Source organism: Eupeodes corollae, chromosome 1 (assembly GCF_945859685.1).
Source record: "Eupeodes corollae chromosome 1, idEupCoro1.1, whole genome shotgun sequence".
NCBI lineage: Eukaryota > Metazoa > Arthropoda > Insecta > Diptera > Syrphidae > Eupeodes > Eupeodes corollae.
In genome coordinates this window covers 210,898,272-210,915,131 of record NC_079147.1, presented here as the reverse complement: position 1 = coordinate 210,915,131, position 16,860 = coordinate 210,898,272, and the positions used below count along the sequence as shown (strand labels likewise).

The 16,860-nt window shown below is 31.1% G+C and overlaps 3 protein-coding genes across 3 annotated transcripts in view; 2 read left to right on the top strand and 1 right to left on the bottom strand.

Annotated features, from left to right (window-relative positions):
* The window catches only part of LOC129939252 (semaphorin-1A), an 88,167-nt gene extending 87,133 nt beyond the window's left edge, over positions 1-1,034 (top strand). Inside the window, exon 22 of the mRNA XM_056047203.1 lies at positions 785-1,034. The gene's annotated coding sequence lies outside the window, so the exon portion shown is untranslated. The remainder of the gene's footprint in view (positions 1-784) is intronic.
* Positions 1,035-4,212: 3,178 nt separating this feature from the next.
* On the bottom strand, positions 4,213-11,117 carry LOC129939251 (glutamate receptor ionotropic, kainate 2). Its single transcript, XM_056047201.1, has 14 exons — positions 10,942-11,117; positions 10,722-10,868; positions 10,572-10,634; positions 10,294-10,497; positions 9,520-9,731; positions 9,237-9,425; positions 8,526-8,678; positions 8,209-8,450; positions 7,181-7,370; positions 6,769-7,127; positions 6,361-6,559; positions 5,087-5,318; positions 4,748-5,016; positions 4,213-4,680 (listed from the first exon to the last, which is right to left on the bottom strand). The coding sequence occupies exons 1-14, from the start codon at positions 11,018-11,020 to the stop codon at positions 4,357-4,359; spliced, it is 2,862 nt and encodes a 953-aa protein (XP_055903176.1). The 5' UTR covers positions 11,021-11,117; the 3' UTR covers positions 4,213-4,356.
* A 4,421-nt stretch (positions 11,118-15,538) lies between these two features.
* On the top strand, positions 15,539-16,550 carry LOC129939258 (cilia- and flagella-associated protein 299-like). Its single transcript, XM_056047224.1, has 2 exons — positions 15,539-15,975; positions 16,042-16,550. The coding sequence occupies exons 1-2, from the start codon at positions 15,661-15,663 to the stop codon at positions 16,441-16,443; spliced, it is 717 nt and encodes a 238-aa protein (XP_055903199.1). The 5' UTR covers positions 15,539-15,660; the 3' UTR covers positions 16,444-16,550.
* The last annotated feature ends 310 nt before the right edge of the window (positions 16,551-16,860 follow it).

Sequence of the window (16,860 nt, the reverse complement as noted above, 5' to 3'; positions counted from 1 at the left end):
CAACTTATTGTAAAAGGTCTCAAAAATCTTTTCTACTGTCACAAAAAGTCTGAACGATGCTAAAAATTCAAACTCAAACAAAATCATTATGTTGATGCTCATCTTCTGCACTAATGTAATAAAATTAATAAACATTAACATTCCTTATTTGTAAATTTAATTTTTAAATAAAAATATAATCCTCATAAAGAAAAGAAAATAACTTAAGCGAGTTTTGTTTCAAAAAAAAAAAAAAAAATTAAAAATATTCCTTCAAGTTTTTAACTATCTTCAAAACAAAAAATAATTAAAAAAAAGATTCATAATATTAAAATAAAGTTAAATATAAATAATTATATTTAGAAATACATACTTCTTTTTATTACATGATATATTCAAGTGCTTCTTAAATAAAATAAAATATACATTTAAAAAAACATGTATATGTATAAACATATATATATATATATAAATCATAAGAATTAAAATAAAAACAAAAAACTATATATAAATATCCGCTTTAGAGATTTAATAAATAAATTAAAGTGATTTTTTTTTATTTTCGAAACAAAAAAAAATTAAAAAAAAAACTATTTATTTGTTTGCCTAGTGTAGGAAAAAATATTAACTCTTAGAAATATAACATATACAAGATAAACTATGAATTAGTAACGAACGATTTCTAAATAAATAAACAAAAAGGTTACGAAAAAGTATTGAATATAATATTGGTTTCAATTTGCTATTAGTTATTCTTAAGTGGTCTTCTATGTTTTTCAAAAACAATTTTGATTTATTTTTTCAGTGACATTGGGTTTTGTAGAATTCAATTATTGGAACCTCATAATATTTACTCTGCATAAGTTAAAGAAAAATAAGATGGAAAGAATTGTTAAGGAGAATTATCGTGATCAAAGAAGGGTAAGTCAATATGAATATTAAGTGAAAGTTTACATCGCTGTATACCGTTAATAATGTAAAGATTTATCAAAAAATTGTCAAATAAGGATACTTTAAAACAATAATTCAAATCCTTTCATATACTGGCAAGGCGTATCACAACTTAACATTAAAGGAGGCTGACAAAATTTTAATAACATTATCTTAACTTTACATTTACATGTTTCAAGGCAACTTTATTTTAGAACACTGTTGTCGAGGAAAACATTTTCTAACTATTAAATTTAAATTACTCCCAACATATGTATGAAATCAATTCAAGATATTCTATAAATACGAAGGACGCTACAAACATTTGAATGCAGAAACCAAGAACATATGAAAAACCAACAGAACTCAATTTTCGGGAGTCTATTGTTACAATCGTTATCATTAAATTTACTGTTTTGCGTAAACCATCTGAAAATATTTTGATCTTAAAGGAGTCACGTTCTTAAAATTTAAGTAAATTGGTGCATTTAAGTACATAATTCCTCTAAAAATTAAACACAAAATTACACGTTGCAGAATTACTTTTCACTTCAGTTCTCGAGAGATTTAAAGCTTTTATATTAAGTTAAGAGATATGAAACGTTCATTATGTTTTTCAATTAGCCGTTAGTTTAATGAGAGTGTCACATAGGCTGTTTTTCTTTCTTGTAGAAAAGATCTTATGCAAATAATTAAACGTATTAATAAAGTTTTCCCAAATTCTGAATTGTGGTAAAAAAAGATTTTAGTTGCGTTAAGAGCAAAACGCTTTTTTGTAAATATCCTTATCTCATATCACCCGTTTGATCGTTAATTGAACAAACAATTGAGTTTGTGTTCAGCGATTGGATTTAGGTAACGGTAAAGTAGTATTTTAGCAACAAAGTTTAAAGCATTTAAATACTAATTTTATGTTCATATATTAAAAATAAATAGTTACAAATATAAGGGGCGGTCATGTTCATTAATTTTGGTACTATGGCAATTGCTCTAATAGCCCACTTGAGTCTCTGGACAGAATTATTCTTTTTTCCCCTTAACAGACAAGCCTTAACTGGCAAACCTTAACAGACAAGGAGAACTTTAGATGATTTATTTATTTTCTTAATAATTCCATTTTATGTTCGTGAAAAAGGAAAATTAGAAAAGAAATAAGTAATATTCCTTTACAATACAAAACACATATCGTAATGGACTTGTAGCTTTTCTGAAGAATGTTTTGTAGACAATAACGTTTTTGGTAGTTTTTGTAGGTAGGTGTTAGTGAAGTAAAGCTTCGAGTTTGAAATTTTTCACACTTAAAAAAATAAAAAGTACCTTTGGTCAAAAATTACTTTCAAGGAATGCAGTTGGATTGCAAATAAATTCCCTTATGTTGCTTTGGGCAACATTGGGGGAGGCTTATGCCAGATCATAGAATTTTGACACGCATCCATTTATTTATTCAAAATTTGCTCATATATTAAAGTTGATTAAAAAAAAAATATGTCAATTTTATACAGTAATTAATTCAAAAGAAACAGAAAATGTAAACAAAAATGTGAATAAATATTGCACAAAATATCAATAATGGCAAATAAAAGCTTATAATAAAAATAATAATAATGTTGCTTGAACCCGGCCATTGGTCGCATTCACAAAGCTTGTGGCTACGTAGTCAAGAGATTCTGATTGGCTAAATCTAACTACAAAAGTAGTTGAAATTTCTCATCTGCAGTAGTGTACAAATTTCAACTACAACGTTACGCACACTAGTTTTGACGTTTCACAATTTGCTGCTCGGTGAGGACACAAGAATTCAAAATCAAATGAATCTTCCGGTATTTAAATACAAATATAAATCAATCATATTTTATCTTTAATTGAATTTTAAAATAAAAAAAACCTTTTTAATGTTCTGAAAACACAAATGTTCACAAAGGTAATTGAATTTTGACTACGTAGTCACAAGCTTTGTGAATGCTCCCATTTTCTTACTTTAGATTCATTTCAAAATGACAGCTGTCAAGAATATGTATAAATATAAAGGAATTTCATATGTCAAAAAATACCAATCCGCAGAAAAACAAACTTGTGGATAAATATTGTGAAAATATATGTTTTGCTGGATCATTTTGTCTGCCTTAGAATATAAAATATAAGCAAACGTTCAGCAATTTCTACAGAGTTAGTATTTCTTTCTTTTATTCAAATCAAACAGAGCATTTAATATGTATGTATGAATCTAGGATGTAATTTAAATAACGCATATGATTGACCCATTGTAAATATTTTTCAATTACATATATGTTTTTAAAAAAAATTTGTATTGCGAACAATAAATTTTTGATCAATCGTAAATTTTTAGTCGATGAAATGGTAATAAGTAAAAAATGATTAAAAAAGAGCTTTTGATTAGTAGTACCCGTGGCATGATGGTTAGTGCGTTGGACTGTCATGCAAGAGGTCGTTCAATCCCTGCCTGTGCCACCTTAATTTAAAAAAAAATCATTTTCGCGGGTACTGCCTCTTGCGAGGAATTGACAATTCCTTCAAGAGTAATTCTTGTCATGAAAAAGTGCTTTCTCTAATTAGCCGTTCGGATTCGGCCTAAAAATTGTAGGTCCCTTCCATTTCTGACAACAGTACTCGCACACAGGAATGGTTCGAGTTGTAAGTCAATAGGCCCTGGTTCACAAAAGACTGTTGCGTCACCCAATTTAATTTAATTTAATTATGATGAATTAAGGTTTCCATAAACTCGTTTTTAAAAACTGGTGGTGGCCCAAACAGGCTTCATAATTTCAGCATTTCCACTAAACAGCATTAATTAATTCCTAAGCTTCGTCGAAAAAGAGGTCGGTTGAATTATTTTTTTTTCTAAATTTTCTCGATTTTTTAAATAACTTGCTTTGGACCGAGAAATGATGCAAACATCCGTCAGGCGCATATTTACAATAGAAAGGTTTAGACTACATAAGGGACTTGAAGGTAAGGCAAGTTTCTAATATCTCATTTATCAGGCTACCTGCAAAAATACTCTACTTAAGGCAACTTTATTAGATACTTTACTGGAATGTTAGTCGAGAAAAAATCTCACTAATTATTAAGTCAAATCTACTTATGTCAAAATGACGTATTTTGAAGTTTTATTCAAATAGAGTCCCTTAGGTTATCTGAACCAATATAAGAAAATTGGAAAATTACTCAGATTGGCATAATATTTTATCAATTTACCGATATCCATGTATTTCCATTTCCAATCGTCAATCGGTTGATAGTTACCTTCGCAATAAAGGATCCGTAAAATGAATGCAACTTAACTCCTTTCTGAATTTTTAAAATACTTCAAACATTTATTTATGTACGTTATTATGTTCAAAAAAATAAAGATGAGAAAAATGTAATGTCGTTATTTAAATGATAAACAAAATTCCAATACCAGTTGCATTTGATATAATTCTTAAATTAAACGTCGTGATTTGACAATTTTCCATTCTTGCCATCTCCTTTGTGTGCACTTTCTTTTATCTGTTGATGATCTTCATTATCTCCAACAATGTTGCTTCTCAAGGACTTCAATGAAAACATTGAACTTATTTTCCTCAGTTTATCACTAACAGATTTGCCATCACCACTGGAACTTCCTTGAGAGCTTCCAGATTTTGATGAGCTCTTTGAACTTTTCGATGACGACGATGAACTGCCACTACTTTGTCGAACAGGTTTCGTTGTAATCCAAAATTGTATAGCAAACATTGTCTCTAATTTCAATGCTTCCAAAAGTGATATCTGTAAATATATTAAAAGAGCTGCAATATTCTTCAGCTTCTTCAGAGAGTGGTTTGAGTATTATTACCTTTTCGTTAATAGCAACTTCTTTAACATTCCATAAAAATTCCACTAAACCAATACCAATTGCTGAAAGTAATCCAAGTCCCAACACAAGAAATACACCACCAACATTTTCAACACCCAATTCCGGAGTGTCAGCGCTTTCAGCTGCCATTTGTGAACAACGACCGCCTCCATGTTTCTCTTTCCACCATTTACGTTTAAGTTCTGCCAAAGTTCCAGACTCGCCCAGCTTCAAAACGGCTTTACTTATTTGCTTGCGATATGGTGAATCTATCAACCCGAATAACAACATCAAAAATCTTAGCAAAACGAAAAATGTTTCCAAATTGTATATACGAACTAAAAGGCATAGCTATTCCATAAGTCTTATAATCAAGCCAAGCTCCAACTTGCATCAATTCGCACTTCCTTTCAACAATATACTCAAGAGTGGTTGATTCCATTAAATAAGCATAAAGTCGTTTGCCTTTTTGAACACGCTCGACACCTTCATCGTTGCTTTTGGTAAAAACTGAAGGGCGTGCAGATTCCATTGCAGCCCACATTTTCTGATAAGTACTCATGTTTGAATCCTGCAAGTTTTTGTTTTCTGAATACATATAGTCTGATAGGTTCAAGGTGAAGTGTTTTGTCTGCACGACATAAGGGACCTGAACGTAAGCCTAGTTTCTAGTATCTGATTGGCCAACTGTTAAACAAATTGCCTTACATTTACGGCATTTTTAGTGCAAAAGTCGACTGGAAAGCTAGGTAAGAATAATCTCCCTTAGTATCAAGTCAAGTCTTCTTATATCGAAATGCTTGCACAATATAAACATTTTTTTTGTCATATGGGAAAAGGAATAAGGACTTTTTCTTTTACTTTCTGCAAGTAAAAAGATATTTAAGTCTAAGTTTGAATAATTAACTAGATGACTTGGCCTTATTTTCCATTTCAAGAATGCAGTTGACTGCAAATGTCAGTGTCAATTTAAAAGGAAGTGTAAGTTCAGGTATCAGTGGCTTTCAAAATGGCAACATCAGTGGGCAGATGCAGACAACATAAAGGGCTTCATTTGCAGTCAACTTCATTCTTTCAAAATAAATTTTAACCAAGGCAACTAGTAGTTTCTTAAGTGTCATACATTTCAAATTTAGAACTTTACATCACAAACCTGTACTTCAAACTCAAAGTACAAAAACTACCAAAATCGTTATTGTCTACAGAACACTCCTCAGGCAAGCTACAAGTCTGTCACGATTTGAATTTTGTATTGTTATTTTTTATTTACCAAATTTACAAAGAAGTTTTTAAGGAAAGCATTAAATAAAGGTGTGCATAAAATAATAATAGTGTAATATAGTATAAAGAGTAATAAAGTTCAGATTTCGGTTGAATGAAAAAACATGATCAATTGTCATTTTGACATAAGTTGAATTGACTTGATAGTTAGGGAGATTTTTCTTGACTAACTTTCCAATAAAGTTGAATTAATTGAAAGGCAATTCTTTGACAGCTGGCCAATCAGATGCTAGGGACTGGCCTTACTTTCAAGTGCCTCATGTCGTCTGGACCTGTCCAGTGACAATGTGCACAATGCGTAGATCAGTTTATCTAAGAATACATTTTCTTACCCTAAAGAATGCCATGGTACTGCCTCCAGTCACTGCTCCATATTTGATTTTACTTTGACTAGCTAGATCTTCCGCACTTTCAATTGAGCTATCCATTCGAGACATAGTCAAGAATGCAGCTAAATTTGCTGTGTAGGAATTTAACATCATAAGAGCAAAAAACCACCACATTCCAGTAGCTAGACGCGCTGACGCTGATCTGTCAAATTGATTAAGGTTATGATTTCATTTATATACAATCATTTGACCAGTTTATAGTCCTAAGATCTCGGAGATTTCCGTATTAGCAAAATTATTCATCATCATCTTATGCAAAACTCAATTGAGAATAAATAGTGTGCTTGTAAATCATTCTGAGCAAATTCTCATAAATCTTAGAAATATAAAAGGACCGATTTTAAAACTAACTTTGGTAGAATATCACATCCTTGTCCCATTATAGAGCCCATTGTCAGCCATGTTGTATTCATTATGCTCCATATATTCTCGACTTCTTCGGCCTCCTTGCAAGGATGTGGATTTTCCCAGTCGGCTGGTGCCATTCTTGACAAAGCAAACAGCAACAAAGAGACACCCGAGTAAGCAGTTGCCATGTAAATCCATACATCCAATGAAAATGGAGACAGAAATGAAAACAAATCTGGGGGTGGACTTTCAGGCTTTGAGTACAAAATGCTTATACCCAGTGTCATAAATGGTGGGGTAAAATCGACAACTGTCCGACGAGATGATGTCATTGTTAGATCGCAAATTCCTAAATCTGCGTTCTAAAACAAGTTTTCGATATTAATTCATATTTTTTCATTAATAATTTTCTTACTCCATCTAACAGCTGCTTAACCAAGCCATCCCATTGTTTAGTGACTTTATTATATGAGCCATATTTTCCATCTGGTGCTAATTCAAACACATATTTGAATCCGAGAAGTTGAGCTATTCTGTCAATAAGATCCATTGAATACCCTTCGTACCTGGCATTGCCTTCAAAGGTTTCACCTTCTTTGGGCTCTCTAATTGAATTTTAAGATGACATTTATAATTAGGTTAAAAGTCACTTGATAAAATTATTCACCAACAAATATTTTACCCTAAAAAAATAAATTTCCTGTTTTCCCGTAATTTTGAAAGCTTTGATGAACGAACTTTCAATGCCAATGGATGATAGTTTATATCGAAAATTAATTATCTTTAGGACAAAACTCACTTTAGGGGAAAAGAGAAATTACATTTTTGAAGGTAAAACTGGCGAAAGGGCTGCTTGTAGTATTATTAGATTAACATTTCATTTATCCCAATCATTCCAATGTATGTATTTCTGTCATTTCACATGAAAGCTAAGCATTCACGATTGGAATTTGGAAGATCTTCCAATATCGGCAGATATTTCTAAAAGAGTTTTGAACAATCTTTATCAATTATGTATACACCCAATTTTATCTGTCAAAAGTGACAGAAAAAAAATTAGCGGCCAAAAAAAAAACAAAACCTTACAGGATTTTGAAAGAACTTAAAAACTACGAAAATAGAAAGAAATAAGCAGTCACCATCTACCAGAATAATAAAAACGAAGTCAGGCCAAAAACCAACAGTGTAAAAAAGACAATTTTTAATTAGAAGACAAAAATTTTCAGTCAATTTTCTACTAAAAAATTGTCTAATACTAATAATGTACAATTTTCACCTTATAGAAAATTGGCAATCGTCACTTAATCAAATTCTATTGGAAGACTTTTCACAATTCGGCCTATATTGGAAAATTTCCCAATCGTTTACACTTAGCTTCCAAAGTCATGTCATTCAATCTTACTCACTCAATCTCAGTCGATCAGTTCTCTAACAGAGCAATACCTTTTCAATAAAAATGGAGCTCCAATCCTAGATGTAATAATAAAAGTTTTATTCGCCAGCTTTTCGCCAACTCGTTGTGCATTCACATCCTCATCGACCCCAATATCCAAACCGTTTACAGTGTCCCAAACACCAAGTTCCAAAAAGCCATTATTAGTAAATTCAAGTACTCTAACTGTAAAAAAATTCCTTTGTCCATATTCGTTAAAATTGATTCGTCCCGTTGTTGCTTCTTCAGAACGCTATTTAAAAAAAAAGCAAAGCATGATTTTGACTTCTATGCTAATTGTCAAAATTATATAGATTTTTTAACTTACTCCTTTGATAAATTCAATAATTCGTCTGCCAAAAGGCCAAGGCTTATTTTTGCGACATTCAACTTTTGGTAAATTAATTTCTTCGGCTATACCTAACTCAGCTAAGCCTTTGGCGAAAACCCATACAGCATCACTTATGAGAAGCATATTAGTCTTTAAAAAAGAATGATAACATAAAATGCGATACAAAATTTAGTTGACATAACTTGGGGTGGTAGAATCTTTTAAACTTAAAAATTTGATTATCTTTTATTTCTACGATTCTAAAATTAGTGAGAATATTAATTCAAAGCAAGAATGTTAGGTTCAAAATATTAGATCATTTTTAAATATAACTTTAAAATATATACGTGCCACAATCTGGTATAAAAATGCAAGTCACTGTAAAGAACAATAGTTCTGTTTGGAACTATAATTTTTTTATATTAAAGTAAAAATAAAATGCGAAAATGCAATCTGTAATTTTAAATATTGCGTGATGGAATTTGTGGAACTTGATTTTCAGTTGAGTTTTAGTGAAATTGAAAAAAACTTCGTCAAAATCTTAATCCAATATTTTAAATTATTTGTCACATTGCTCGTTAGTTGTATCTCACTTGACAAAGAACAACTGACAATATTATGGAACTTATTAAAAATAATTACGTCAGTTTAGTTACATTTTTATAATAGATTTAAATTTTTAAAAAATCTTAAAATTTGATTGATTACCTTTACTTGCGTAGTAAGAGTTTTATAATAACGTCCTTCACGTTTCTCACGCTCCTCCCAATCGTGTACGGCATTTTTAACATGAAAATCAGTTGGATCCATTATACGAGCTGTTGTTAAATTTGCCGCTATATGCTGAAGATCTCCAAAATCTAATGTATGTGTATCCAAAGATGGTATAAATACACTCTAAAACAAAAAAGCAATGAATTCCAGTAAATTCAATGTCAAAAAATTGACTTCACTGTTAGAAAATGACAATTCTCATTAGACTTTATTTTACCTGATATTCCCCTAGCATTTTAAGTTCATCAGCTTGTTTCAAGATATGCATTATATTTTCTGGAGAACAATGTAAAACTATGCACGCATCACCTTCGAGTTTGATACTTTTCAAAAATGGTCTATAATCAGGTCCTTCGCTCAATTGTCGAATAGTTGTGGGATTACTTTTTGGATCGTGAATTTGAATGACGTCTTGCAATTGCATGAGTTCTAAGGGCAAAAGAAAGTATGTTAAATAATAAACAAAATTCTGCTTCGATCTGACATTAGGATGGTTGATTTTTTTACCAATCCTAATGTCAGATCGAAACAAAAGTTTTGTTTATTTTCGTTTGTATTTGTCAAAATGTTGATTGATTTCTGAGAATTTTCGCAATTGAAAGCGCAGGAGAATTAAATACAAACGCTTTGTTTTTCTTTTCTTTTTGAATTATGCAATAAAAAAGATTTGAGAAATCGAATTATGAAGTTTCCGTTCTCAAAATATTTGGAACAATCAAACGAAACTACATAAAAAACACATTGTTTATTTCACACCGATTACATTTCTATCCGAATCACCGAATTTTGACATTTCTATCATATTGAAAATGTCAAAAACTTATTCGTTGGCTTCTGTAATCTGCATGAATATTATTGGAACTAAAATAAATTGTTAAACTCAACTGTCAATTCGTTAAGATATTATCTTAAATCAGGTAGATGGACCCTTTACTTCCCAACTTCATCAATGTTTAAAGCCTTAAGCTCTTATGTTATACATTGTACTTACCTCTTTCAGTTTCATAAATAATTGTGTAACTCCTCCACTGTAGACCAGCTACAATATCTGCCATTGCCCTTGCTAGCACCAAATTATCTGGATGCACATTCAATGTCATCGAAGAAAACTGTCGATCAACTAGAGCTTCTGTCGGTGACCAATCGAACAGAATGTGTGGTATATCCAAAGTGTTGCATATCGAACTAATGATTCCTATACACAAAAGTAAACAACACAAAATTGAAGAACAAAAATTATGCGTTCTAAATGGTTTGCGCTATACCAACCAGAACCGTCAGCATTATTTGGACCAAAAATAGCAATTACATTTTGCGAAAATAGGCTGCACACTGTCAAATGAAAAATTATGACGACTCAAATTAATTTCATATTCTTTTTTTCGTGTTTTAAATTAAATCATAAAATAAAATACAAACCTGCTTTCTCAACAATGAAACTATCTTCGGTTCTGACATATTTAAATATAGGCGTTAGCTCGAAACTTCGTTCATGAATATTAACTCGGTCGACAGCTGAACGAAATGCTATTTCACCTTCACTGTTTTCATTTTCGAAGATTACTCCTGTGAAGTTCGAGTTCGTCGGGTTTAGTATCATGATGACATTGAAACTATATACGAAGTCCTTGAAACTTACCAATGTTGAATTGTGGCCTACTGCGGACGTTAAGGATTAAGCTTATAAAAAACAAAATCCTTATTATTGAAGAAATCATTTTCTTCAAATTATTTTATATATTATTTTTGGTTGGTTGGTGGGAGATTCTGTGGTGCACTGCTTTGCATCGCTTATAAGTCTGATGATGCACTAGATTCTTAAAATAACATTTGGCATAAGTGAGAAGCACTTCAATAAATTTTGTTTTGACAACTTTTTTTAATTCGCAGCATATATAGCTATAGGTAGGCAGGCATAGGTAGGCATTGCAGGGCAAGTTGTGGATTAGTAGAAAGAACACAAAATAATAGAATTTGAAAACGTAAGATATTGTGATATGTTTGCATAACTTAAGCATTTTTAAAATTTTAAATTCAAGAAGCGTTACTAAAACAGTGTGTTTTCATATCCAAAAATGTAAAGAGTGAAAAAAATAACAACAGAAAGTGAAAAACAACCTTGAACTAGTTACTTTTCTGTGTTATCAGTTCGCTTAGAAAAGCAAAAATCATAAATAATAGAAACATTCTTAAATTTAATTTGATAAATTTTTGTGAAAAAGGCTTAAAAATACCTAATTGAACTACTGAATATGTGACACCTCCGTTTAAAAATATATAGGATAAAATATATAGGGTAAATAGATAACACAGTTGTGAAACAATAATTACTTTTTGTAATTGATTTCAACTTTTATTTTAATTACAATTAATTTCCACTACAATTACATATTGGAGAAATAATTATTTTAATTACTTGTTAATATTAATTATTCGTAACTGAATTCGAAAAAATGCAAGTAATCAGTAGTCAACCATTTTTCCATTAGAATTATAAACTTAAACTACTTTGAATTACTTTTAATTGCAGTTGAAAAATGTAAGTATCAATTATTCGTCTTCTGCGAGTAGTCATGTCGGATGATATGGTGTTAAGTAAGAACATTACTCACTCAGTAAAGTACAAACCTTTTCTCACTCAGCTCCATTGTTATCGAATTCTCTCTTATTCCACTGCGTTTAATTTGCTCGTACCGTTCTTCATTTCCTTGCAAATTGAACCAAATTCCAACGGTGTCCATTTTTGTAACAATTATTCTTGTCTACAAATTTGATATTTTTTTTAAGCTGTCAAACAATTCGATACTCCATCGAAAGTAAATTTTTTTTGAAAACAAGTTGGTATAACCGGCATCCGATTTTACTTTCATACGTAGTACGATTTGAAAGTAGAATCGGAAATGAGTTCCGAATAGAATCAAAAGTAGAATCAAGTTACATAGTAAGGCCCCGGTATTTTTAAAATTTGAGCAAATAATTAAAATTTAAGTTTGAATTCGAAATAAGGACTAAGAACTATGTCCAAAACGTATTTTTCAAATCTATCAAAGTTTCAAATTCATGATTTTCTCAAACCTTCATTAAGAATCAAATTAAGATTCATGACTAAGTAAGTAAGCTACTAAAATGATTCAAATTGTTTCTAAAAGAGAAAGATTTGTACTTTGCAAAATCATCATACAATTTATTGTTAAGAGATATTTTGAGTTTTATCTTAGCCTTAAAAGCTTTGTTGTTTTTAGGTTTTTAAAAAAATCTTACGTGATAGAAAAATTTAAAGTCGATATTGGAATCTAAGACATCTTAATTCTCTTAACAAGTATTGTTTTATTTGTAGGACGGAAAAACGTAATTTTTTTCTATAAGTGGATAGGTTTATATTTAAAAAAAAATTACAAAAGCTCGTACATTGGTTTAAAATCAATTATAAACAATTGAAAATAAAAGCAAATTGTTTTGTTTCGTCATTTAATTTTAACAAAGATTAACAACCTTGATGAACTTTGACAAGTTTTCATGTTTTTTACAATATGAAATGTATGTAAGGGAAAATTTGTCTTATTTGATAATATAATTTTAAAACATTGTATTTTTTATAATAAATTTACAATTAATGCCCCCAAAATACAGAAATTCCTTACATGGAACTTATTAAGATTAGATGCAAAATTGTAAGTCCAAAATTCTTAATACACAGTCATGGCCATAAAGCATGGTGGCTTTTTGCCATGCATTTCCTTAGAATGGGATTGACGCAATTGTTCAAATTCAACGACAAATAAATCGATTCTATCATAAGAACATCCTGTAGTTCGTTACGAGGCACTTGAGCATTTGGCGGTATAATGTATTTTTCAGCAGGACAATGATCCTAAACAAACTTTACGTCTTGTGAAGGGGTGGTTTGAGGATGAAAATGTACAAGTGCAATTATAAAGTTTAAGCAAAATTAATGAAATGCAATATTTTCCACCATTTTAAATTGTCAAAGTGACTCAGTGCGTAGGTAGCTAAATTTTGTTTTTAAGTAAATTCTTTGTACTTAAAAACCAATCAATATTATTAAAGTGAAAGCTAAACCGAGCTATAGAGTTTGGACCCAATGCGTGTGGAAGCATTTACGGACAAAATAGGTATAGTGCCTTTTAAAACTTAATTTGGGAAACTAGAATGTTACTTTGGTCAGCAAGCTACAAGTTCATTGAATAAGTTTCCATGAAATTACCCTTCGTAAAAATATCATTGTATTCGGAGACATTTACAAACCCCGAAAATATATTCCCAAATCCTTTCGTGGTAAAAAATGTCATCGAATTCCGCATTACGATTGAAACTTTGGTTGATTTTACTTACGTAACTTATTAAAATCGGATAGTTATGCTGAGGCCTTTTCTAACTTCTTCTCTAACAATCGTTAACTTGTCATTGCAAAACGTTAAGATTTTTACGATTGTCTGCATCAGTGTCGCGACAATGTGATAGGTGTAAAAACGAGCTTAACATTCCTTCTTTATCTTTGAATTTTGTACCTATATTAAGTTTTTTTTTTTTTTAAATGTCGTTTAAATTTCTCTTTAATTGTCTATGCAACTAATTGCAATATTTTTCTCACATTTTTAAGTACCTTTAACTATCATGTTAAGACTATGGAAAAGTACGTGCACCTAATTATATAATAGTAGGGGAGCCCAGGATGCTAAATCAGGATTTACTCGAGCGTCAAAGAGACCTATTGGATTGTGATGCTTAGATGATAAGATGAAAAAAATGTCATATCATATGTATACTTTCATCGGTGGGGGCAGCGGCTATAAATTTTCAAAAATATAAAAAAACAGTTGCATGGACATACTCGAGCGTGTCAGTTATAGCATCCATGTCCTACGTATTTTTGAAAATATACGCATGTTAATTTGATTGTTTCCATGATGGGGGTGGTCGTACGTAAGGGTGGAAAACGAAAAAAAAAATTATCGAGCGAGTCAGATTTTCTAATTGGATGTTATGTGAACCTAAAAGAAGGCTCTTATGTAATAATCTGAAGATTTGGATGTGACCCAAACTCGAGGCCATTATTAGAATTTGCAAACAAAATCGACATTTTGAAATACTCGAGCGCGTCGGATTAAAATATATGTATATGCTTCACTTATATACCCTAAACGTGCTGTCTCATAATTTGACGATTATCTGGAGGGATTCGCCTAATATGACAATGGCAAGAATTTTTTCACCACTAAGCACACAATTTACATTAATGTCACTCATAGTACCTTTTTCCTAAATTTTAATTCACATAATAAACATCAAAATCGCTGTAAACGAAAAAACCACTGTCATGGCAACAGAACCCACAGTGGGGCGGAGTGAGAGAGCCATAGATAGAGAAAGAATGAAAGAGAAATAAAAACTTACCTGCACGCTCTAAACTTTATAGACTATTTGTCCTTACTTAGGTTTACGGAAATCGTCAGATTATATAATTATTATATGTAAACGTTGAGTTATTGCCTTCCAAATAAAAAAAAATTAGCCACACTCGAGAAAGTCAAGATCACGTTTTCTTTTACAAGATTAGTCGAATATACACTTTTTAGCAAATAACTAACTTAGCCTACATTAATCTGACGAGCTCGAGAATTTTAGATGATAATTTTTTTTACTAATCTGATCCTTTATCCTTTACGCGCGCCACATATTCGGGGCTACTACTAGGAACCTCCCAGTATATTAATCTCCCGCGCTTTAGTAAATCCCAAAATCCCCTCTTGGGCTACCCAACTATTATATCTACCTTTTTTCTTTGTTGTTCGAAATATGTTTAGATTTTGTAACAATTTTTAGCTTTTCTTAGGTTTTTTTTTATATTTATTTCGTAACATTTTCGTGAACGCTTGTGGCACACTATACTGCCAAAAAGTTATAGTATTTTATAGGAAGTGAATAAGAGTTTTTGGATTGCAACATATGCCTGCCTCTCTACTTTTCTGCATGCAGATGCAGATACATGAAAATTTACTTTAACAACTGTTGTTAAAAGTTATTCGAAAAACAACAAACCCCTGAGCCAAGAAATAAATTTGAACTTACGGTCAGCTTTGTCTATAAAACCTAAACTAATGTCATCTTGGGACTTTAAGGGGCGACATATAGTTGCTTATTGACTTAACATTTATTTGTATATAAAACTTCTAACGCCACCTTGAGGCTTCAGCGAACGTACAAAAAAAAAAAAAAAAAAAAAAACAGCTCCATGAAAATACTATAAATTTTGTAAGTTTAAAAAGATGTCAGTTCAAAAATTAAGATGAAAATGAATTGAGAATTGTGTTGCTGTTCGAAATAATACATTTCAACGATGAACCCAATTCACGATGATTTCCTCCTCGAATGTGCAACCTATGAAGATTACCTAGACATCTATATCACACGAAATGATTTGAGATTCCTACGCAACATCCGATTCTGTAGGTTATTGGTCGAGCTTGGATATCGATCAACACAAGAAATCTACACCCCTGAACAATTTACTATTCGAAAAGCCGCCGCCTACGAGGCCATGTATCCAATTAAAAAATCATTAATTTTATTCCATGAAGGCATCGTAATCACTGATCCAGTTTTGTATAATTTAGCTAAAAGAGAAAAATCAAATTATCAAAAAATTCTTTCGGTAAGTTTGTACTCGTATCTTCGTTAAATATTTATTTATCAATTTTGTAATTCTATTTATAAACAGACAATTATTTTCATACGTCGTCGACAAAAGTCTGGATTCGAAATATCTGGCTACATTGATTTTGAAAGTAGTTTAAAAAAGTCAAATCTTAAAACTGATGACTCAACAGATTGGAGGGCGGTTTTTAAGATGAAAACTCTCCTGCGACCTAAACCAACTGATTTGAGTTATCATAACTCACGCTCGAATGTGACGCTATATAATGAATCTGATAACTTTGCGATTATAAGCGATCATGATCGTGGATTGGGCTTTAGACACAAAGGAGATCGAAAAAAGTTCTTTATATCCCAATGGCATGAGTCTAGCAAAGGTGATGCAAATTCAAGCAGAACTATGGTTTTTTCACCAAAGTATGGTCATGTGATTTTGTATGATCATTTAGTACGAAAAAAAGCATAAATATATTTAGATTAAACCTCTGGCACTTTTAAGGGGCTTCCATTGTTAATTTTAAATTTCAATATACATTTTTTTTGGTGAATAAAAGGAATCATTCTAGTTTAAAATTTGTATAAAGTAATCTAAATTTTCAATCATTTCGAGTTATAAGTGCCATTGAACGAGAACGCATAGAGGAATATTATCTAGAGTCCCGACTTAGTTGGTTTGCTCTCTTTCGGCCTACAAGCTAAATTTAGAGGATTTTCTCCATAAGGCTAAGCATGCACTAGTTTTCCCTGCATTTCTTATGGGACCAAGCCAATATGAATATAGTTGTAATGGAATTTGTTCCCATCTTGCTCTTGGGGAAAAACTATGAGGTGAACTCAGCCGTTCAAAAAAGTGACCAGTTGATTTCAAAAATTGTAAAATAAA